The sequence below is a fragment of the Ornithodoros turicata genome, chromosome 10 (assembly GCF_037126465.1).
Source record: "Ornithodoros turicata isolate Travis chromosome 10, ASM3712646v1, whole genome shotgun sequence".
Lineage (NCBI taxonomy): Eukaryota > Metazoa > Arthropoda > Arachnida > Ixodida > Argasidae > Ornithodoros > Ornithodoros turicata.
Genome location: NC_088210.1, coordinates 9,299,953 through 9,325,268, shown reverse-complemented (window position 1 = coordinate 9,325,268; position 25,316 = coordinate 9,299,953). Strand labels below are relative to the sequence as shown.

Below are 25,316 nucleotides of genomic sequence, written 5' to 3'. Positions count from 1 at the left end.
GATAAATGTGGGCGCAAAACCCGTTGTTTTCGTCTGTCACCAGTGATATCCGTTTCAATCCAAATCAATCTAGTTTTTCCAAAATGGTGGTACCCAGTAAATAAGGACGAGGTGTAAGTAGTGGATGGGCTGTAACAATAGGAAACTGTATTTCGACCTGCGATTGGTTAGATAGCTAAAACGTGGGTGGAGCCTCAGGTATAGGCAGGTCCCTTTAATGGCCAGACTTTTTTACAGCTCTGTGGCAGAGCAGTGCCGTGTATGCCACAGGGAGTCTGGCCATTAGGAGGAGCTTAAAAAAGAGGCTCGACCTGTCAAGCAAACTTAGGCGCACGTAATTGGTTACCGTTTTTCATGGGAGCTGCAATGACACCAAATTTTCTCAAAGATGGAGGATGGTGCTTGGAACGGCTATATCCTCATGTACGCATCTGCAAAATCAGCTGCAACTTTCGCTCCGCCATCATTATTTACGTGAAAATGGGATGTTTCGTCGCTAAAGTTAGGCCTAGTTAAGATCGTAATACCAGGAAAATAGCAAGAAGGACGACCCTTATACGTAGGATATTGGATATATAATTTCATTTTATTTATACATATATCTTTGCTCATTTTTGATTCAATGTACTTACGTGATATAAAACTTCATACCGGCTATCGTCTGCTACGAAGAAGCGGTTGTACCGCCATCCTGGCCAATCATTTCCTCCAGCAACCATTTCTGTAGTTCTGAGCCTTCCCAGCATGCCTCTGTCCACGCAGATGGCGTTGATAAAAGTGGGCGCAAAATCCTCGTTTTGGTCTGTCACCAGTGATATCCATTTCAATCCAAATCAATCGAGTTTCTCCAAAATGGTGGCACGCAGTAAATAAGGGTGAGGTATAAGTACTGGATGGATGTAATAATAGACAACTGTATTTCGACCTGTGATTGGCTAGATACCTCAAAAAGTGGGTGGAGCCTCAGGTATAGGCAGGTCCCATTAATGGCCAGACTCCCTTTTAATATACGGCACTGTGGCAGAGCAGAGCCGTTTATAGGGAGAGTATGGCCATTGGGAGGAGCCTAACTTAAAGCGCGTCATGCGACGTCACGGCTGAGCGACCGCCCTGGTCGTGCTCTATTGTTATCCAGCCGTCAACCTTGGTCGCAGACGCCATATTGATGCTGATCGTTGTTTATAACCCAAGGAGAGAAGACACGCGCGTACTTCTTGCTCGAAAGCCTTTCGTCCTTCAACTCTCTCTGTTTGGCAACAAAGCCCCCCTTATCACTGGTCATAGGCCGGTTATTCCTGTAGAATGCATTCAACACGCAACCTCGACCAGCTGGCGGACAGCATAGATATGGTTCTGACTAGATGGCTGATAAGCGGATTCCGCTCGGATTCAGGCTTTTTGGGCGGCGCAACGACGACTCTGACGTCGAAATAAGCTCCTCCCATGAGGCGGCAAAAGATTAAAGAATGGGCAAACTCTCCCTATAAATGGCTCTGTGGCAGAGATACAGTTGGCGACATCTGTCGTTAGGCACGTCGGCGGCTACACGCGACAGCTGCCGATCAGCACGTGCAAATATTAAAAGATTGGCTCATGGCCATCTTTTGCTTTGACGAAGTACAAGACGAAAGAAGACGATTTTCCTGGCCAATCTCCCTTTAGTGGCTCACGGCCATCATCTCCTCGGATGAAGAAGAAGAAGACGATTTTCTCGTGCGGTTCTGTTCTTGTGTCATCGGACGAAAAAGGCAGGAGCGTCGGTCATGGACGGTTCTAAAGACGGCGGGAAGGATGGATCCAAGCCCAGGAAGAGATCTATGTTCATATTGGAAAATGAGGATGAGGAGGACGAGCACGAAAGCGTTCCAGTCAAGGTGAAATGTTGTCAAATTACATAACATAAACTTGTCACCTTATGAGGGCATGAGAGAACTGATGTTCTGAGCCTGGAACAACATAGAAGGGACAAATACATAGCTTTGTATGTATATTTGTCCCTTCTATGTTGTTCCAGGCTCAGAACATCAGTTCTCTCATGTTCAAGAGTTGCCGCTTGCGTCGATCCCTGCCGTATGAATGGGTGTATGAGTGAGCAAAATGTAAGAGTGAAAGGAGGTTGAGTGAGAGAGAGTGACTGGTTTGTCCCTTCAGATGACGCACCCTGGAAATGGCTGAGAAGGTGTGTTAGCTTAGCTGAATTGGTAGAGCCCTGGACCGGTAACCCAGAAGATGTGGGTTCGATGTGTGATAACCTTTTCAGTGACTTTCATCTTTCACCTTATGTGGATTTATGTGAACAACGTATCGGAATGGTGGACGTCGTTCCGTAGAGGGGCGTACGGGTTTTAAAGGACAACGGAAACGAAATTTGTCCATTGCAAAATGGGGACCGAACAAGGTGTAAATATTATGTAAAATTATGGTGCCACTAGTATTTTGCAAGTACGCTGTGCGGATGGTCATATTTCTGACGATTACGACAGCGCTGGGCCGCCCACTCGACACGATCGCCCATGGAGCGCGCCAAGCATTGCGGGAAAATCTGAGGAGCGCGTGACGTCAAATATCTATCGCGCTCCATGTGCGGCTGCCCTGCACAAACACGGCGAATTCTGAATAACGCCTGAAGATGTTTGATTCGGAGATCTCGTGGAAGTCTGAAGACAATATATCCTATGAGAGATGGGTTCGTACATGCTTCTTCGTCTCCGTTCTTTCCCCGTAGCAGGAATTAGATGTACGCCGAAACACCAAATGAAATGAAGCGAAATGAAAGTCAGGAACTCCAACAGGAGAGCCACCGTGCGTCACTTCCGTGGTCTGCTACGGCGGCGCGGCGACGCTCACCAGGGGCTCAGAGTGCTCCACGGCCGAATTTTATATCGCGATTGTGGCGGCGTTTCAACTAATATACGCAAATCTAAGTCGAATTCCGGTTTGTTTTGGTACACATTGCAATATGAGGCAAATAGCTTTGCAGCCTATTTTCGTTTCCGTCGTCCTTCAAAAATTACTGAGCGCGTTCAAAAGTGGAAGTGGAATAAGCCTATATCCCGCATATAAAAATGTAAGATTGAAATTGTCAGGTCTGGAACATAAGTTATATGCATTCGAATAACACTATCTGAAGCACATTTACAGGAGTGACACGGCCTTTCTAAGCCTGATTTGGAGGTTGCCATCTTGGCATCTATCCCCTAGCTACGCGAACATTTTCATGGGCTATTTTGAGAGGGCAGCCATTCAGTCTTTTCCCGTTAAAACCCTCCTCTATTTTAGATTCTTAGATGACATCTTTATTCTTTGGTCGGGCGAGGAGTCCTCCCTCCTAGTAAACCACAAACGTCTAATGGACATCCCGAGGATGGTACGCCGTGGATATTTTGGATGTCTAGTAGACATCCGGATATGTCCAGCTACCGTGGAATGGATGTACTATGGATCGTCGGAAGCTCATTCATGACTGTATAAATGGATATCCTCTGGATATAACAGCTGGACATTTGTCACATCTATTGGACGTGCTTGTGAGGCATTGCGACGTCTAACTAACGTCCTGTCGATGTTCCTACAGGATTAATATATCGACCGGATTGCAAATCTGCTTTTTCATCTATTTTGTGTGCATGAATAGCGCAAACGCCGTAGCCGTCGCCGTACCCCACCTGACACGGCTTGGGCATTTCTCAGTTTCTATTGGCGTACTGGATGCAACATATACAGTCAAACCTCGCTTTACGAACACCCTTCGTTTCTGAGAAAATCGTTCGTAAATCGAGGTATTCGTAAATCGAGGTCCGAGGAGAGCAGTGCACAGATACCTCACAAAAACACAGGAAATCGATTTGAATAAGTTTTATTTTTGAAAATACTGCGTAATTGTGCTTTGCACCATACTTTCTGCATGGTCTATCCTGTTTAGAAGAGATGACAGAAGTCTGACACTTGACTCATCCACCCGGTCCTCAAAGTACCGTATCGCGCGCGGATGAGACTGTTTCCAACGGCAAATATCACGCTTGTCACCGGCCTGTCAGGACTGAACACCTTCTCTTGGAACGGCAAGATGTTTCCATCTCGGAGACCTGGTCCAAACTCACAACCGTTCGGCTGTAAACGCCCAAATTATTTTTCACGAAATGGTGAATCATGTTTGTGGAACGTAGCGACTTTGGGACATTGTATGTTTGACCTTGGCAACATGTACTGAGGAACTTTCATTATCCTCCTGTCCATTGGCCTGCCCTCTGTACATTCATAACGCCCGTTCGTATATCGAGGTCAGAATAGCTTGGCTACTTTGGGTCCGTTCCCTAATAATCCGTTCATAGTTCGGATATCGAGGGTTCGTAAAACGAGGTCAAGATACACGGAAAAAGTTTGGTTCCCTGTGCAGCCGTTCGTAAGTTGAGGGAATTCGTATATCGAGGGTTCATAAAACGAGGTCCGACTGTACTAAATATCAATAGTTGCGGGATGTTTGTTAGGTGTAGTGGGGGCCGAAAACGTTTGTAACGGTGACGTGGATGTGTTTCTGCAATTAATATGTACGTCTCCAATGAGTCAAATTGCCCGCTAACATTTCTGATATTCCTTCCTGACAAATATTGTGCTTGTAATTCAGGCTATTGTCTATGATGAGGTTACCTACTGACTGGAGCCGTCAAACTGACGGGTTTCCTGTGTTGGTGGAACGTAGATACTTTGCAGAGAGCAGGACGCGAACAAATGAAAAAACTTGCTTTTACTCGTTCTCCAATTTCTCACGTTCTCGCAAGATAGATTCGCATTCTTCTAGCGCTATACGTAAAAATTACTATTGAATTGATAGTCGAAACCAGGGTGTCGAACCGAAACGTTTTTCGTTCCGGTTACATCATAAACGATCCGGTACCGGTTCTGCTCCGGAGCAAAAAAATAACGGTTCATACCGGTTTTTAACCGGTTCCGCTTCTGCTGGGAATATTCATCCCCACACACACACAAAAAAAAGATCAATGTTACAAAATGTAAACCCGTTTATTCCGCATACATGGTATTTAATATGAATAGGCAGCTGTGAAATTGGTAGCTCCTGGTTCCTGTAGGTGACTGTCTGTCCAAATAGGCTTTCTCCTTTCTTGAAGCGCATGCTACAAACGGACTTGTTTGTCGTGATGTCATACGTAAAGTACTTTCTTGCTGGGTTGGAGCGATCGCGTCCCATTCGAATGTCTGTTGCTACTGTCTAGTCAGCAAGCACCACCGCACGAGTACGACGCAAATCTAGGAACACCTTCACTCACAAACGCGCTCGACGGCTCCGTTTTATTTTCTTCGTGTCCTGTCCACAAAAGAGTTGCCACTTCACACGGGCTTGCCCACGCGTATACGTAAATGTATTCAACTTACCTGCTCTCAAACAAGGGACGCGCTGCGCGACATTACCGATAGAGAAGCCGTTATGCAGCCCCCTTGGGTCGCTGTTTAGTTGAGGAGAGTTTGAGGGATCAAATTAAAACGAACACTACGGCACATTGGTAGAGAGTCACATGTACCTCTAAGTCTCTGTGCGTGCGCGAACGATAAACCATTGCAAAGGGAGCCTAAGGGAGCCTAAGGGAGCCTAAGGGTATACCGACATACATTCCACCGTAACCGTAGCCCTCGTATAGTATCCATGACATGACTTCAGAGCACACGATGTCTGTTTCATTCGCCTACCTGTAGTCCAAATCGGCGAAGTTTTACCTTGGACCGAAAACCGTTAAATATATTTTTCGGTTTCCCTCCTGAGCGAAAAAAACATACGGTTTCGATTCCGTTCCGGTTCGCACCAAAATAGCGGTTTTTTGTTCGGTTTTCGGTTGCGGTTTTCGGTTCGCTCCGACACCCTGGTCGAAACAACGTTTCGTATACGTACGTCTATATTATCGTATGTTAATCCGGTAGGAACATCGACTGAACGTATATTAGACGTCGCAATGCCTCACAAGCACGTCCACTGGATGTGACAAATGTCCAGCTGTTACATCCAGAGGACATCCATTTATACAGTTATGGATGAGCTTCCGACGATCCATAGTACATTCATTCCACATATCCGGATGTCTACTAGACATCCCAAATGTCTTATATGTTTGGATTTTTGTGGTATGTCTAATAGACGGTTGTGGTTTACTGGGTACTGGGATTCATGGACAGCCTTCGACACGACACTCTTATCTGAAATCTCGAGCCGCTCTGCGTGTGCCGGCAATGTCCCCTGAGTGGATCAAAGCTAGCTCGAACGGACATTGTTGGCTGCACGGTGTGCGATGAACATCATCACAGATCGCTCCAAGTTCGAACGGTGTCTGCGTGCTGCGGAGAAACGATGAACTATCGTAGTGTGGATAGCATCCTGGCGTCGCCTGCCTTTACACTTTTATTCCGCGTTCAGGTGGAACATTGGGGAAGCAACAAGTATCGTACCATCGCGGCACAAGCCATCTTCCGGTGAATAGACTCAAGAATTACGGGAAAGAACCATGAGCTCTGAACACCAATTGGCGTGTTATATCCACACTAAAAAGGCGGCAGTGTCGCCACCTTTAGGTCGATCACGCGGCGATATTCCAACTAGAGTCACTAAATAAGCTACGCTTCAGAGTATCGACACTGAGCCGCCATGTTGTTTCGGATGACCTCCAGCGCCATCCATTTAGCGCTCTTCGAAGTGTTGTCTTCTTCCACTGCTGAACTTCACCTTCATCTATTTCTACTGCCAAAATAGAGGTGGGGCTGGAGGTCATCCGAAACAACATGGCGGCTCTTTTTGCCTCAGTGTCGATACTCTGAAGCGTAGCTTATTTAGTGACTCTAATTCCAACCAGTGGACAGAGGAGAGGTCAGCACGTGCGACCCCCGCTTTATCGATGTTCATTGTCGGCAGAGCCTTTGTTTACAGACCTGCAGCTCAGCTCTTGGGGTGTTCACGCTCGCTCGTCCGCGCTCGTATCCGCCGCTCAGATACGCGTTTACTATCTGGTCTCAGTTATCCCTCTGTTGCCAAGGAAGCAAAGTCCACGCAAGGAGAGTTGAGCTGATGTGATAGGGATTAGGTGGCAGTGGGACTGTGTGATGGTGAAGTGAGACGTGCACCTGCTCACTTTTGGTAATGAGTCTGAAAAATGGTGCTCGCTCACGAACGCTCGAGTCGCTCATCCATGCTCATTTGCTCGCACGTAGTCGCTCACTCTGTGCCCGTGAACGAATCCGAGCCGCTCATGCACAGCTCACTAAGACTGAGCATAATTTCAGCTCACTCATATGGTCAGCTGATTGGCCTCAATGAGTATGAGTGAGCACAGTGAGCATGCTCATGAGCATCCTTCGCCGAGGCATGTCAGTAGTATTTACGGAACACCAGAGCGACGTATTTCTTGATCGGAGCGACAGCGGCGAACGGGAGTGGCCACACTTGCTGAGAGACCCATGGAGTACCCTGTCACATGTTTCTATGTCTTATCTGCTCATGTTTGCAGCAAAGGTGTCGTTCAGATGACTATATACACCACTCCGGTGTTTTGTGAACTTTTGTCAGGATCTGTACTTATAGACTAGTGCAAACTTTCATGCAAGTGCCTTGCAAGGTTACCTAGACCTCGGTCTCCCGTTAGCAGCGAGTACGCGAGCGTATTCGCAGCGAGTGCCCAGTGTCTTACGAGAACGTTTCGGTTTCGTCCCGCAGTTTCAGATAGCTCGCAGGGACAGCATCGGCTTAAAAGGGAAAGACAAAAAGCCCAAAGATGGGAAGCCAAAGGAGGATGAGGACAAAGGTGATAAGGGTGCTGATAAGGGAAGTGACAAGAAAGATGATCACACGGGGGAAAAGAAAAAGGAAGAGAAGAGTAGCGAAAAAAAAGAAGTAAAAAAAGGCACGGACGACACGCTTGCATTAGGGAAAGGCCCCAAATTCGCGGGTGTGAAAGAGGACACAGAGAAGAAGGAAAAAGTAGAGGGAAAAAGTGGTGGAGAAAAGACGAAGAGCGAAGACCACGTGGATCACAAAGATGCCAGTAAAGGAGATAAAGGCGACGCCAAGAAAGACAAAAGTCCTCAGCCTGCTTCGATCCCCGTCAAGAAGCCCGATGACACCGGCGGCGAAAAGAAAGCGGGGAAAGGTGAAGACGAAAAAGGGGCCATTAAAGAGAGCAAAAGTGACGCCAAGAAAGACAAGGGAGCCGGCAAGAGCCCCCAACCTGCTTTGATCCATATGGACAAGCAACACGAGACCAGCAGCGAAAAGAAGGCGGGCAAAGGCGAGGAGGAAACAAGTGCGTCCAAACACGATAAGAGCGACAGTAAGAAAGACGAGGGAGCCGGCAAGAGTCCGGAACCAGCTTCCAAGGGTGCAGGCAAACAGCAGGAGACTTCCGGCGAAAAGAAAGCCAGCAAAAGCGAAGGTGAAACAGCGCCCCCGAAGAAACGAGCTAAGAGCATCGACGAAAGGAGAGACAGCGAGGTAGTGCATAGCCTGATCAAGATGATTGAATCGCCATCCCCGAAGCCCAAACGGGCAGAGTCGAAAACGAGCACCAGAATATCAACGAACGAACCATCGACGGAGCACGAAATAACAGCACGAACTCACATCTCTAGAACTCCATCGATCAGGACGGTTTCACCTGCAGCATCTCCTCCGGTTCCAGTAACACAACCATCAACACCTGGAAAGCGCAGCGCCTCACCGTTTTCCAAAGTAACGGCTCTCATCAACAAAAACTACTATCGCAGTGTATCGGGTAAGTGCTGACAACCTTCCAACGCAGGACAACCTCGGAGTAAAGTGAGTCTTACGGTCGTATTCGTAAACTATCCTCGACACCCTCCCAGACTCCAGTGAGGGGAGGAAAGGAGCTCTTCCTCACTTGAGGTTTCACTGGGCTTCAAGGAAAGTGGGCTCTACGGTGTTGTACTCGAGGAACACTTCAATGATTGCCTCCTCATGGGGGGTCATTTCGAGTTCAGTTCAATTTATTAACACCCAAAAATGCCTGTAGACGATGTTATACAGTCGAGTCTATAGTATCGTTCAGAGCTACCGTAAATCAGTAGAGGTACAACTTCATATGTTCGCGCCTGTACCCTCCGTACCTTTATGCCACACTTTTCGTTCCAGTTGCACTATTTTTCAAACGAAAATTGTGGGCAACACTGTCAATGTGGTCGTCAACTTCACTTTGCTCGTCAAGCACGGGAAAAAAGACTTTGACATGCGGGCAGCACTGGATCTAAAACGAAGGATGCCTATGTGTCGATTACATAGCCATCAGGATCAGCAAGTCAGATTCGGGAATGGAACTTTAACTGGCGTCGTCGTCAAGCCCATTTATCGCTGGCAGCAGTGGCGGCATCAGTGGCGCTAGAGTCACTAAATAAGCTACGCTTCAGAGTATCGACACTGAGTTGCAAGAGCGAGCATGCGCCATCTTGTTTCCACGCCACGCTTCCGAAACGCACTGCGCACTTGCCACGAGCCATCTATCGTGCGCGGATGAAATATTCCTTTCGTTTACAAGCAGCAGGTGACGGCCTTGAGCTCACCTTGACATCTTTGGGACGCTCTGGTGGACAACAGAGCCATTTATAGGGAGAGTTTGGCCATTCTTTGATCTTTTGCCGCCTCATGGGAGGAGCTTATTTTCGACGTCAGAGTCGTCGTTGCGCCGCCCAAAAAGCCTGAATCCGAGCGGAATCCGCTTATCAGCCATCTAGTCCGCGCCATATTGATGCTGTCCGCCAGCTGGTCGACTCCTTCGTGGCCGTGTTCAATGCAGTCTACAGGAATAATCGGATTATGACCCACTGGCGCCAGTGATAAGTGGGGCTTTGTTGCCAAACAAAGAGTTCAAGGTTCGAAAGGCTTTCGAAGCAAGAAGTACGCACGTGTGTTCCCTCCTTGGATTGTAAACAACGATCAGCATCAATATGGCGTCTGCGACCTGTTGACGGCTGGATAACAATAGAGAACGACGAGGGAGGTCGTTCTGCCGTGACGTCGCATGACGCGCTTTCAGTTAGGCTCCTCCCAATGGCCAAACTCTCTCTATAAACGGCTCTGGTGCACAATACATCGATTATCGCACAAAATTAATACACGTTTCTCTATGCCACAGCGAGCATTATGTTAGTCCTCTTTGATCCTCAGTTGGGGATGGTACCAGTGTCGTGCAGAAAGATGTCACTCCTGCTCTCCCTTGGACCTCAGTGTCGATACTCTGAAGCGAAGCTTATTTAGTGACTCCAAGTGGCACGAACAAATGCCGAATTCAGGTGGTCATTTCGTGGTAACTTGTTTTTTGCCAGATCCTAAGCAGTCATGTTCACTTGGTCAAAGTGAAGCAATCTCTCATGTTCACGTGACGCTTTCCCGAGCGCTCGGAATTTGCCACCTAGCAGTGGATTGCACAACTATATCAGCACCGCAACGGTAGGAGTGCCCTCGTTGACCTGCATGTCGAAGTTCATGTGGTTTAGCAGACGACAGAATTCGAAGATGGCCGACAGCGCCACGCCCTTAGGGCCAGTTCTCGCCTAGCGACGCCCGACGCGACGTCGTGAGCGGGCGGCGGAAATAGAAGCGCATTTCCGGCGTTGCGAGAGGAGAGACGTAGCCAAGAAAATAATTCACGCCGAACTTTTTTCACGACGTCGGCGAGAGCTGCCAAGAACGAATGTCACCTGTCACCAATAAGGTGAAAGAAAGGCCACGCCTCCTGCTTTTTCGTCTTCAGTCCTAATGTAACAACTTTACGTTCTAATTTTACGTCACACCGTGCGTGTAGCGATAGACGACTGCAGAAAACCCCAGAGTGCTTAGCGCCGCTTTGAACTGTGGGAGCTTGCTCATACGAAAGAAATAGGTGGCCTCCAAACTGTTCCGATTTCTTCCCTATCTCCATTTGTCCCATATCTCGTGTATCGATATCTCCCATTGTCCATGACGTGTCAAGGTAAGCGAAAGTGAAATGTGAAGGATTCTCAGCAAGCGCCCAGGGCACAATGCATGCTCAAACAGCACTGGGATTTTCTGATCTCGTCTATCGTGGAGATACTTCACCAGGAGAGACCTTCAGGATATCGCGCGTAATTGGACTGCATGAAAATTAGATCACTTTAACCCCATGCTCTCTTTTCACCTTTGTGACAAATATACAACGTTTTACCAGCAACGTAAGGAGTATACGTAGAGGTCATATAGCCAAGAGTTTTCTCTAATCCAACAGAAGCCTATTCTAATCCAATTATAAGCGAAAATCCAGTTCTAATCCAACACAATCTACTGATTGGCTGATTGAGGGCTTAGTCAGCCATTTAGTGAGCTTAGATTGTGCAGAGTGATCAGTAGGCTTAGAATGGACCAATCAGCAGAGCCGGTTAATTAGCATAAAGGGGCGGAGCTGTGCTCAGCGTTCAGCATACACCAATCAGCGTGAAGTGGGCAAGCTGGCATAAAGCGCTACGCTCAACCAATCAATGATCAGTAAGCTTAGCATGGGCCAATAAACGTGAAGTGGGCGGAGTCAAGCCAAGTAATTAGCATAAAGGAGCGGAGCTACGGTCAACCAATTAACGATCAGTAAACCTAGTATGGGACAATCAACGTGAAGTGGGCGGAGCTAATGGCGACCAATCGTATAACTTAGAACTGGTCTGTGTTGGATTAGAACTGGATTTTGGCTTAGAATTGGGTTAGAATAGGCTTCTCTTGGATTACAGAAAACTGTTGCTATAGACCCTTTTCACTGACCTCATCCCGTCCGCCATACTTTTGTTTTCGCACGCGCTCGCACCACAGTTAAAGCTGGTAGCGTGCACGCGCCATGCACAAAAATATGGCTGCCACAAGCAGGGGGAAAGGCTATGCCGTCTGCGACAGTGACGTCAGATGAAAAGAGTCTATAGGACATCTACGTATCCTGCTAACGTAAGCAAAGTAGCCAGAAGAATATTTCGGAAGAGTCTCCACGGGAACCTTACATAAAGGTGGAGGAGGATTTCACCCCCGGTTTTCCTCTTCTGAATGCACTTACAAAGGTACGAAATCTAATCAACAGGAAACTGCAGTTGGTTACGCAAGTCTCTTTCAGTTATAAGTAATTCGCAATAGATCTTGTGACGTGTATGACCGGGGGAAATGATAGTGCTGTAAATAATAGTGCTGCGGTGGAGTACGAAGTTGTATCATCGAAACATACCCCTGACGCCATAACTTTTAAATTCAGGAAGACAGAGCATTGCATACTTTGTCTTCCTCCTCAATCACCTCTGTTCCTTAAGGTTCATTGGGTTTACTGGAGATCCTCGGAGCCGGCGCTATCCTGCTGGCCCTGAGCCTACGCGACTGTTACTGGGACGCCTATATGCTGCTCTACAGCCTGGCCACCACGTACGGCACTCTGGGCTGCATGTTCTTCGTAAATGGGATGGCATCCGGATCCCGTGCTAACGGCGTAACCGGGGATGTTTTCGAAGAGCTGCCCTTCCTGGTTGCCGCGCAGTACTACTGCGCCGGATACCTGCTTTTTCTACTCGTCGGAATCGTTGCCCTGGTGAAGTCGCACGAAGATTTCTATGCCGTCGTCGCGGGCACAGTGGCCATAATCGAAGCCATGGCCCTCTTAGCTCACGGCATTTACAGTGTGCGCCACAGTTAGAGCGCTATATGCGAAACGTGCGGGATCTAGGAGAACGTCACTCCCCATACTATACGTTGACGGTTCCACCCTACAATGGAGTCTCCTCACTGATAATTATCGTTTCCTTGTTACGAGCTAAACGGGTCAGTGCTAGCTGTGGTGTCCTGTCCTGGAGGTGGTTCGATTTAAACAAATGCGCTAAGATTTCGTAAATTTTAGCGCCGGTTTCTAGTAGTATATAACATTTAATTGCGGCGTAGTGCAAGCGAACGATGCGTTTTGTAAATGTATAGAATATATTTGTGTATATTTGAGTGTCTTTAAATCGTGTCGTTGTATCGTGGACATTGTGCATTGCTGATTCGCGTAATTTACTAACACGAACAGTCCCTTTGCCTGAAAAATATCGTCATAAATCCAGTTTCTGGAATGTACAATGGAGAATAATTTGTTGGTTGCTCGCGAAGTTTATTGATGTATATACCTCAAATTACCCCAATGAGGTATTACATGAGGGCAGCGGACGAGTGCCCATTCGTGGAATCCAGCCTCCTTCCGTTTTTTTTTTTCGGTTTCGGTCTGTCTACCAAGGTCACGATGACGTTTCGGGTAGAGGTCTATTAACATGAACCTCAATAAATTCGGCACGCGCTGCACATGGGTGCGGTAAAAATGCGACCCTTACTTGGCCAGTTTTCGAGTCCAGTTTGTAAAATATGACCTCATAAACCCAAAGTCAGATGACATTCACAAATGGCGTTGACCGCATGATTCCAGGGGTGAAGTTTTTTTTATTATGATTTAATGACGCGTTTTCTGGAACACTCTGTAGATGTTGGTTCCTGTCAGCACGAAGACGTACGGATGACTCCATGTGAGATTGTTGGAGCGACACTGAAGCCTAGATATCTTTACGTCCCCTTGAAACTCTCCTGGGACATCGAGGTTTGGACATCCTGAGGAGACCCTATCACGAGCAAAAAATGCAAGTGCCACACAGGGGCTGAATCACATTTGTCAAAATCAAAGTGTGGTCCTGTGCAAGATTTCCCTCCCTAAAAACAAAGGTGTCTGTCTACGTTACATGGAGCATTTATTGGGAAATAGAAATGTGCTAGTGTAGCACTGTCAAGTAAAAGCAGTAAGAAAGACATTACACTCATGGCGAGTTAGTAAACCTTTGCGTGTTTGTGGGTGTAATCGAATTAATCTGACAGCTTACTCAGCGGTGCTGTGAGCTTAGAAGTTTCTCTGTTTGCTTTTTAAACTGCTTCGAAAAAACGAACGAGCAGCAGAAACGAACGCAGCGGAAACAGGCAACGAAAAGCGTGGCGGCCTAGGTTGAGAGTACGGAAGAGATGTAAGGAGAGCGAACCACGACGCCGTTGAGAAAGCGTCGGCACACGACGTCACGCGCAGCGTTTGTGCGCCTTAGGGTTACATCCCATTTCGTATACTCCGCGTTATGGGATTAAAGAGGCGGGAGGCATGACTGCTGTACAATCTCATTAGGCGAAACTGGACTGTCGAAAAGTGGGCGTTGCTTACATGCCCTGCCCCGATAGTGACGTCTGCAAGGAATGAGTGCGTTCGTCCCACGACAACCTTGGCCAAAACAAGGACCCTTTATATTGGTAAACGAAGGTGTGTGCAATTCCACTAATAATAAACTGAACCGATTATTATCGAGTAAGATGTTTTTATTGTTTCATGAATGAATGTTTAACTGAAAAAAAGGGATAAGTTTCCATAGAGAATGGACATGGAAATGGACCTGCTTCGACTTTGCAAAATCACTAGCAGGGACACAGGTCTTTCGTGCGGCTCGGAGAATTGAATTTTTAACAAAAAAAAGCAGCCTTCTGGATTTTTGCTCACTTCAAAATATAAAGGAAACAAAAACATAACCCTACTCATGCAACGGGCGGAGGGTACACGAAGGCTCGGCGAAGGGTATGCCGTGACCAACCAGGTGGTCGTGACATGGTGCATGTGACTTGTGACAGACCTCATTAACCTTGACTTTCCGACAAAGACTAACATATACCTGGCATTTGCTTTTTAAGAAGTACTAAAAAATGCATTTAACACAATGTTACGCTTGACTAAAACCAAACAAGTTCATACAGTTATGTGAAGATGCAAAGGTGACTTTTGGCAGCACGCCAGTGGACCGCCTTCTTTCTTCACGTGACATGGATCAGTAAGTGAATTGGGACTGTCTGCAGCATACCCCAAATGGGACCCCCCTTGAGTCGGAAGTTGGGGTACCTCCTAAGGGAGATGGCGAGATAATCAGCTAAAAAGCATTAGGCGAAATGGGAATAGGCAAAGTGGGAAGACACGCACCTTTGGAGCCGAGTGACATGGGAAAACATGGGGAGAGGGGGAGGATACGTCACAGGCGTCTTGCCACGGGACGAAAGAGGAAGCAGCGACCAGCTCCCGTGGCTCAGTGGTTAGCGTGCTAGCCATGTCACGTCGAGACTGGGAGGTACCCGGGTTCGAATCCCGGTGCCGGCTGTGCTGTCTGGGGTTTTTCCTGGGTTTAGCCTCAGACGCTTTCAGACATATGTCGGCACAGTTCCCCTAGAAGTCGGCCCAGGACGCACATTTCCCCAGGGCGTCAGTCGTGACGTTGCCCACATACGTGAGGCCGACAACGGCAAGCCCTTTCACCATCACCACCACCACCAAGAAGCGGGTGTTACAATTTCACCGCGTAATAGACTTCTTGTTTGTAAGCAAATGACGTCATATAGTGTTCGACAGCGCCATCAATTCGGTAGAGTTGAACTTCGTAGCTGGAGGGGAACAAGGTCGTGTCCGAAGGCCACTGTCTTGAAGGGACTGTCTTGCGATGGTCCCCGAAAGGACCGTCTTACTTCACAAGCCTCAAAACGAGAGAATAACGCAATCGAGTATGCTCGACCAGCTAGGAGCAAAGCGTCTCCTGCAATTGTATTTTATAGTAGAAAGGAAATGGTGAAGAATTTGCGAGGACTGCTTCAGGAATGAACGCATCACTCTACCCTTTCCAGTAATGATCCGTCTTGCCCTTCACGGACACCTTTTATTTCCGTTCAGTGACTTCTCCGTCAGGACACTCTTACGAAGACACATTTGTTGTACATTTTAATCCTATTAGAGGTTAAGTACACTGCTACAGAGACAACAACGACGACGATGTTATTTTTAAGATGAGCAATGGCAAGCTCCATCGCCAGGGGCGATACTGTACACGATCGCTGGTGGTGATGTGGGGAATGATTATTTTGTAAGGATTAAGTCCTATTGCGTCCAAAAACGTCAAAAGAGCTTCGAGGTCAGGGCGTTGGTGGGCTGGATTTGGCCAGGGACCAAGCAGTTTTGATCTTGAGAAAGGGCGAGAGTCTGGCCGCCTGATAGACCCGGAAAGTGCAAAGTTCGTGAAAGTGTGGACAGTGAAGAAGAATGTGATCCAGATCATCTAGAGCACCACAGCGACGCTACTGAGTTGTAATAGCCACTTCACCACAAAAATTTGTTCTTTCTTCTACAGTTAGGAAGTCACCGAAAAGGTGTCATGCTGCAAGACGCGAATGGACATCTTGTGGATTACCGGTTGATTTCAGGTAAAAAGATCCAAAGGGAAAGAAGATCCTTAGGGAAAGGGAAAATCCATTGGTGGATCTTCTTTACCAGCTCTATACGTGTTCGGTGGATTAGAAGCTTCGACTAGCTCCGTAGATCCTGTGCCTAATTGGATTATGTCCTCACGCGTAGAAGTTGTGGCTTCCTTCGATCAACACAATGGCATACGGTTTCGTCGAGGGTTGGGCGCACTTTGTCGAGATCCTATACAAAGGCACAAAGTGTCGTTTCCGTATAGCTGGTGGCCTATCGTCTTTATTTGACGTTACGAGTGGTGTTCGACAAGGATGCCCTCCCTCCCCCGCGGTGGTGGTGATGGTGAAAGGGCTCCCTCCCCCGCCTTGTATGCCCTTGCCATCAACCCTCCAATCGAGAGACGTCGTTAAGCGGAGCAAGAGTCAAGATCGCTGCAAGTTACTTTGCGTGACTCCTACCAACACGGTCACGGTTGGCGCCGGTGTTTGGATCGGGCGACAACGCGTCACTAACGGGCAAAGTACCTGAAAATTATACTTAAAGTAAAGTACCAAGTACCTGGTGTCATTAGTACTTCAAGTAAAGTACAAAGTACTAGGCAAAGCACTTCAAGTACTCATCAGGTACGTCGACAAATTTATTTGTATCACTTTGCATGTCACTGTTTAGTATCTGTGTCTCGCTCTTTTGGCAAAACCTTAGTGGGCATTCTTGACAAATGCTCTGAAACCATAAAGTCCCATAGGTTAAGTGCTAATCAGATGTTATAATTTGCAGTTACATGCATAGAGGTAATCAGTCAGCTGTGCTGTGATTATGCAAAATAGTATTATACACTGACTGATCCAAGATCACCCGCCTAGTGTGGTGTTCCGGTACTAACCTTCGGGTATAGGAGGCTAAATAATTTCAGGGGAAAAAAGTACAAGCCAACAGAGGTTATACATTTCTGGGCATTCATTGCTGCTTTTTGAAATACAACATGTTTAAAAAAGATTATGAAGAAAATTAATGAGAATGAAACACGATGTAAGCCTTCATTTTTATACGACTGTGATATGCAGCAATGTAATCCATGTGACCAATTAAAAAAATGCAAAATGTAAAAATGAAAGCATGTCTGTCTTGCAGAGTGTTCGTCGTGTAATGCAATCACACATTGTGATTTAAAATGATTATTAATTACCAATGAAGGAAACAATATTTAAAAAAAAGCATTGAACCTTGCATTTTGAGAGCTGAAATGACAATTGACCAAGTCATTGTGCTGCCGGTTGCAGTGTCCTCCTACAGGGTGAGGGGGAATTTATTGGTAGAAAAAAATAAGAAAGAAAGCGAAAGGTCAGCTATGCAGCACGCCGGCTTGCTATTACCTAAAAAAAGAAAAAAGAAAGGAAAAATAAACAAGACAAATGGAAATAACAAAAAGATAAATTAATAAATGAAAACAATAAAAATTGAAAAAGACAATCGGCTCACAGGGAGCCCAGGAGGCCCGTGTTACGCAGAAAGCGGAGCACCGCTTTTGTGACTCTCTACTGGTTGGCTCGCTGCACAGGGCCAAGGAGTGTTGCGAGAGAAACGTCTGTCCGTCCGTCCGTGCACCCAAGCTCTGAGAGATGTTGCCAGAGCACGGCCCTCTGATGGTGATGACGCTGACAGTGGAGGAGCTGATGAGAGATATCGTCTTCTACGGCGCAGCAGGGGCAAGTGGGAGATGAGACACGGCCCATTCTGAACAGGAGTAAACGGGTGAGGACAACGTTCAGCCGAAGACGATGTAAAAGGGACTCCTCCTCGCGGGAACAGCGGCAGCCGATGACAAACTCCAGTGAGGGGTCGATGGACTGCAGGAACGCATTAGGTCGGATGGCGTCTACAACAAACTGGCGGGTGCCGTCACAGCAGAGACACTGTATAAGCAGGCGACACGCAGTCACCGGGAGCGACCGTTGGGGCACCGGCGTGGCCGCATCCAGCGCGGTGCGTCTCGCAGCCGCGTCAGCACAGGTGTTCCCGTGTCGCCCTGTATGCCCAGTTACCCACTGAAGGCAGATACGGTGGCCGACCGAGGAGAGTTTGGCGTACTCCTGAAGTACCCTGGTACGCAGATCATTCACGACGCTCGGGTCGTATGCTCACAGGAGCGGCAAAGACGTCTTGCTGTCTGTGCGGACGACCCACGCATCAGGCACAGATTCCAGCGACATGCCGCAGAGCTGTCCGAGCAGCTCCGCATCCGTGGAGGATACTGTGTAGGCAAGTCGGGCACAGGTTGAGGACTTTTATATTCCCCCAATGTTTTGCAGCAGCCCCCACATGCTTCGGCTTCTGGATATGTATGCACGCCACACAAGCCGCACGAGTGAAATATGCGTATGCAGAGATGAAGGCTTAGAAGCGAAGACGCCCCCTTGTCTTAGTCCCCGCCATTTCCTTTCCTCAACTCCCTTTGTCGCCGTATGCATTTGGTGTCACTTGTCGGAAAATAGACACGTTCGCTTATTTCTACACTCTTAGAAATGAACTTCACCACATAGCACGCTTGTAGCCAACCATCACCCCGAATGACAACGTTCTCGACCCTGATTTGTTGAAAATGGGAGGAGGAGCTTATTTTGTGCTCATCATGCATGGCACAAAATAGGCTCCTCCTCCCGTTTTCAACAAATCTAGGGCGAGAACGTTGTCATTCGGGGTGATGGTTGGCTACGAGCGTGCTATGTGGTGAAGTTCATTTTTAAGAGTGTACACACTTAAAAATGAACTTCACCGCATAGCACGCTCCTAGCCAACCATCATCTCGAATGGTATCGTTATCTGCCCTGATTTGCTAAAAACGGGAGGCGTACGCCTTTTTTGTGACAATTATGAACAGCATAAGTGTCACAAAAAGGCGTACGCCTCCCCCTTTTCAACAAATACGGGCAGATAACGATATCATTCGAGATTGTGGTTGGCTAGGAGCGTGCTATGCGGTGAAGTTCATTTTTAAGAGTGTACGCTCCATCTCGGCTTCGGAAACAACGAAAACGTTGGAAATTGAGGTTCTGAGACTGGAGCACAGAAGAAAAGATAAACACACAAAAGGCTCACGTGTCTAAGGCCAATGAACGAAGAAAGAAGGGAGTCCCTGAAAAGGCCGCTCCCTTTGGGTATTTTTCTTCCTTCTTCAGACAAAAACACGTCGCGTATTTCGCGTATCCTTCATTCGATTATTATAACAGGCACTGAGACCGCACTCGCGTACTTTAGGTATGGAATTAGGTTTGACACAGGCTACGCATGTAGCAAAAAAAAACGAAGACTTTATTTTATGATACTGATTGGGGAATGTCTTCGCTACACTCTTAAAAATGAACTTCACCGCATAGCACGCTCCTAGCCAACCATAATCTCGAATGATATCGTTATCTGCCCTGATTTGTTGAAAACGGGAGGCGTACGCCTTTTTTGTGACACTTATGCTGTTCATAATTGTCACAAAAAAGGCGTACGCCTACCGTTTTCAACAAATCAGGGCAGATAACGATATCATTCGAGATGATGGTTGGCTAGGAGCCTGCTATGCGCTGAAGTTCATTTTTAAGAGTGTAGGGGCGATACTCCACTCCATGTAGAAATTTCGTTCTCAACCCACGGAAGCATAGAACAGTTCCGAGCAGAGAAATGGTCCTGCATAAAATAGTAATGGTAATGTACGTGAAAGATTTTTTTCTGCGCAGTGTCCCAAGCAGCAAAATGTACTGAAAGTCGAGTGCAATAGGGGTGGACGGGTAGGTGGAAGGCCTCGAACAGACTCGTGAAACTAAAGAACATTGATAAGACACATACCGTCCACCCCTATTGCACTCGACTTTCAGTACATTGTGCTGCTTGGGGTAGCACTGCGGAAGACCACCTGGGGTTCTTTTGACTTGCACCGCAGATCTCCGACACACGGTGCTGGAAGCTATGTTTACTCTCCCCCACATTGCTATCGCCCTCGGCAAGGATCGAACCCGCGATCTTGGGCTCAGCAAGCCAGCACGGTACCGACTGAGCTACCGAGGAGAGTGGACCTGAATGACATGAATCATGTGGTGCGGAGAATATTTAGTAGCCGCCATTTCGGCAGCAGAAAGCATGAAGACGTGTAGAGAGTGCCAATGGCAAACTATATGACTGAGCTTGTTTCTCAGTCTAACTGTCAGTGTTTTATGGAAAAATTACTGACCTGTGTTCGGATGCCATACCTGACATGGTGAAGGCAAGAACTTTTTGCATTGCCTTCTATTGCAAGGGTATTTATAAGGACGCCGTCATCTCAGCTTTGCGAAGGAAAGGCTTTGCAGTTCTTTCAGTTTTGTCAAGCGCACACCTTTAGTGCTTTTAGCTTGGCTTACCCACGCTGTCGTCGTACAAAGCTTTTATCGTCGTCGCGTACACTCTTAAAAATGATGGTGGTGGTGGAGGTGGTGATAGGGCTTGCCGTTGTCGGCCTCACGTAGGTGGGCAACGTCACGACTGACAAGACCGAAAATGTGGCTACACTCTTAGAAATGAACTTCACCACATAGCACGTTCCTAGCCAACCATCATCCCGAATGGCAACGTTCTCGCCCCTGATTTCTTGAAAACGGGAGGAGGAGCCTATTCTGTGCCGTACATAATGGCCACAAAATAGGCTCCGCCTCCCGTTTTCAACAAATCAGGGGCGAGAACGTTGTCATTCGGGATGATGGTTGGCTAGGAGCGTGCTATGTGGTGAAGTTCATTTCTAAGAGTGTAGCCACATTTTGGGTCCTGTTGCGTCGCTGTGGTGAATTTTTATTTTTTTTTGTTTTCAGGACTACTTCACGGATGGGTCACGCTTTCCGGTCAATGAACATTGCATGCATTGTTGAGAACGTAAAACTGTGCAGAGCAGTATACCGTTCTCCTGTTTGTAAATCAACCTCACATAACACTGTCGTTTGACGAAATTCCTGTTGACGTGCTATGCCTTTTTTGACAGTTCCGTTTTGTCCCCAGTTACTTCCCTTTATTGAATCAATTTGAACAACCTGGTTTGAAGCGGGCAAGGGCGCCGTTTGAATTGAGCGGCTTCTGAATACGATAAAAAACATGGCAGCTGTCATGCTTTTATCGTGCTCAAAAGAACCGTTCAAAATTTTCAAGATTGTTTGCACTAACCGATAGCGTGACTTCTTGGAGCTTTAATAAAGGACAGCCTAATTGCTGCCAGACGACAGTTACTCAAATGTCTAGTCTTATGCCATCGATACGGCTCTTCTATGGACTGAAACAGACGTATTTTATGCCACTTTATACGCTTTCTGAAACGTCACCCCATGATTCGCAAGCTTCACGCTAGACGGAACGCGACAGTTTATTGTTCTGTAACATCATCCAGACCTCATATTCCCCAATTCATAGTGGATCTGACTGCACCAAAAGTGTGCCTCCATGGTGCCATCGTCTCTTGTCACTGTCTCTATACCCGGCCTCAAGAACAACAGAAAAAGCTATCCTGATGTTATCCTTAGAAAATTTACGCTTCGCTTCATTCAGACTCAATACTGCAACGGTACCGCTGTACACATGGATGGATCGTCTTCAAGAGGCACTTCATCTTCAGCCTTTGCCATTCCATCAGAGTCCGTTACACGTGGGTGTCGTCTGTCTCACCGCACCTCATCGACATCCGCTGAGTTTTGTGCTATCCTGCTATTCTAGACATACGCGGCAGACTGTGAATCTCGGCCACGAGTAATTTATACCCAATCCAAACCAGCTCCCTTGTGCATTAAAAACGTGGGCATCCGCGGTTCCCTATCTTCAGTGGTGATAGATATCCTGTGCGCCCTTGAATCTTTACAAGAACGTTCTGACTCCGTTGCCTTTCAGTGGGTTCCAGGGTATTGTGGAATATCTCGGAACCACGAGGCCGACGCTGCCGCTGTACATCAACAGCTGCCTTCTACGCCCTTTATACTTTCCAGAAGGGACAGAAGATTCCCCCTCAAGCATTTGTCTGATTCCTGATCTACCCTACAGTGGCAACGCGACATTCCAACCAGGTCCCCTTTGCGAAGTGTAGACCTAACGCTGTCATACAGGCTGCCTGCTAAGCTTCCTCGTCCCGTGAAGTCGCTCATCCATAGGCTACGTCCGAGCTTACTTGCCAACGCAGAGCGCATACTCCTCCGCTATCAGACTTATATCAACGAGAGGCATACACTGCAATCACAGCCTACCACCCTTCAACTTATCGTGCATCATCGGCCCTTTGGGACACCGCGACCCACTCCAGGCCGGCCTTACGTCATGTAGTTGGGTCTTTTGAGGCGACTGACCTAAAGGACTCATTGTGACCCCGACAGCGCCCTGGGACATTCCCACCACTCATGGTCAGGATCGCCATCGCCACTTCGATCATCACTGTTATCTCTCATCATCGTCATTGCTAATCATCGTTATAAATCATATTAGACCCCCTGGCTATGGGGTATAGTGTGGGGTATGGGGTATAGTATAGGTCTCCCCACCTCATGATCAGAATATAATTTGTGTTGTTGTGATGAGGAGCAATAAACTTTGAAATTTTTCATGTTCCTAAAAAAGAATGTGTCAGACACGGTTGTGGACTTTACAATATAGTACACAGTCAAAGGGACAGCACAGACGGGGTAGGGTTTACGAGCAGATGAATCTTTTCCGCACATCTTGTTCACTCGCTCACATCCCATTCACATTATTAGAAGACATCCATGGAACCTTTCTGAGACGTAGATGAGTGCCTCATTTCTTCATTGTAGGGACACGCTGAGGCTACGTTGTGCACATGGATGGGATTTCCTCATATATCCCCAGTCATGTCGCTGGGATCAGCCTGTGTTTTGAAGCAGCGCAGAAATGAATTTCAACTCCTTATTTTCTTTCTGAATAACTGTTAAGCAGACCACTAAGATGCACCATGAGAAGTAACTTAGCACGCAGAGACAAAGTTACCGCAGAAAAGGAATTTAATGTGCGCCGCAAAAGTAGTAGTAGTAGTATTAGTAATTAACTAAGAAAAAAGAAAAAGAAATGGGGGAAAGACTTGGATCAGGGTGGCTGCCCTAGGGGCGCCTGCAGCTTCATTTCATTTAGGTGGTCTTGCGGTTTATGGTATGTGTGGCTGCTAGTAGCGGCAGTATATACCGCTTTCTTCTAGATCGACACACAATGCCTTGAGTGCCTTCATGTCTTCTTCCCTTGTAGGCCATCTTCCGATTACCTTGCAGTAAGAGAATGGTCTTTTGCACAGTGTTTCAAGTGCCTGAGACAGCCTTTCCCTTGAGTGTTCTTGTTCTGGGCACTGTATAAGTACGTGTAACATGGCCTCGGGCGCCGCAAAAAGCGACCGTGCGCTATACATTGATGGAGAGCATTACCATCCCCTGTCCTTGCGCTGACGTCATACTGCCAACGCTTGCTGACTGGTTGAGAGAAATGTCGTCTGCTACACAGCTATCGTCTGCCAGTGAGCTGTTTAGGGCTCTGAAGAAGCACAGCTCCCAGGGTAACTACGGTGGGACAATGCAATCCTCCATGCGCATGGTCACCCTTTCAATCACGAATCCCCCCGAGGGAGGCGGTTTAACGGCTGTAAAACAAGAAAGCCCTCGAGGCAAAAAGAAAAAAAAATATCGGTGGTGATTTTACAATAAATGCGAGAGAAATGTGTTAGTAATAAGCGCCTTCACTGCTCTATACATGACATACGGATATCCGCAACCGGTCTAAACTCAACTTCCAGTTATCCACTTCCCGTCTAAAACCGACTTCCGGTTTTCCGCTTCCCGTCTATACTTGACTTCCGGTATCCACTACCCGTCCCACTCGTCTTCCGGTTCTCAACTTCCGGCCTAACCTGACTTGACCGGTTGTCCATCTTCGGCTTATATTTGGCTCTCGATTTGACACTTTCAGTTACTATATCTGAATCTATTTAATTAGTCTTTAAATAGCCTCAATTACTTTGAATTACCCTTGAATTACCGAAGGCCACCTGAAGTAATCTTCAAGATTTCGTTTAATTCCCTTTAACTGCGTTGCTTGCCTTAATTAATCCAATTCCGCTTTGACATTAGTTACCTTTAATTACATTTCATTACCTCCGGTAACGTGCAGTTGCCTTCGTGAATCCCTAATTTCATTTAATCGTTCCCTAATTACATATATATTACAGTGAACCCTCATTACTATGACCATGGTCGTTCCCGAAAATTTTGGTCATAATGTGGAATTGTCATATTACCGGGGTGAATTTGCAGAGGTTGCACTGCATCGTGTCCCGGGAGTATAGCCGTAAAGCGTGTATGTCAGATTATCGGGGGTCATATTAACGGGGGTTCACTGTATATTCATTGCCTTTATACTCAGTGTTCTTGCTTTGTTTTCAATTACTTCTAATTACGTTCAGGTTCTCCTACCTCCTTACATACCTTCGACCAGTTTCATTTCAAAGCATTTACCTCAATTTACATTTACCTTCCTGCCTCCCCTTTACATGACCCCTTATACCTCTGCCTCGGTGAGGTTTCATCGTCTCATACACGGACACACACACATACATACAGATTTTCCCATTTTGACACACCTAATGCTCAGGCATTAAAAGACAGGCGCTGACCTCGACTAGCCAGTGAATGGGAATGCGCTGACATCATCGGTCACGTGCGCATTGTCCTTTTCCTCCTCGTTACACCCCCGAGTTTGAAAGCGTGTGCGTTTTCTTTTTCTTTCCTCTTTTTTGTTGATTTATCCTTTTTATGGGTCGCGAAATTGCACGTACATCAAAACTTTTTGTAGCATTCGACAGACAGACAGACAATACTCTCATCAGACGTATTAAGCAGAAAACATTTTGGATGGCGCTCTCTACTCCTTTAAAAGTACTTTACAGGAAGAGGGAAAGTCGTCCAATTATGTGAGGAAGAAAAGAAAAAAAGAGGTCTCGTTAGGTATATTGTAAAGTTGTCAGTCATGATACGGCAATGACGAGGGAAGAGTGTTACA

General features: G+C 47.1%; 1 protein-coding gene across 1 annotated transcript; it reads left to right on the top strand.

Moving 5' to 3' along the window:
* The first annotated feature begins 1,341 nt into the window (after positions 1 to 1,341).
* Positions 1,342 to 12,976, top strand: LOC135370139 (cylicin-2-like). The gene is made up of 3 exons (XM_064603829.1): positions 1,342 to 1,874; positions 7,712 to 8,765; positions 12,304 to 12,976. Exons 1-3 carry the CDS (start codon positions 1,764 to 1,766, stop codon positions 12,678 to 12,680), a joined length of 1,542 nt encoding a protein of 513 aa, XP_064459899.1. The 5' UTR covers positions 1,342 to 1,763; the 3' UTR covers positions 12,681 to 12,976.
* Positions 12,977 to 25,316: the final 12,340 nt, after the last annotated feature.

What these genes read in the sequence shown, in the direction of transcription:
- LOC135370139 (XM_064603829.1), top strand. Translation starts at nt 1,764, where the DNA reads ATGGACGGTTCTAAAGACGGCGGGAAGGATGGATCCAAGCCCAGGAAG. An exon ending in ACGAAAGCGTTCCAGTCAAG is followed by an intron (nt 1,875 to 7,711) that starts GTGAAATGTTGT and finishes TTCGTCCCGCAG; the next exon opens with TTTCAGATAGCTCGCAGGGA. An exon ending in CTACTATCGCAGTGTATCGG is followed by an intron (nt 8,766 to 12,303) that starts GTAAGTGCTGAC and finishes CTGTTCCTTAAG; the next exon opens with GTTCATTGGGTTTACTGGAG.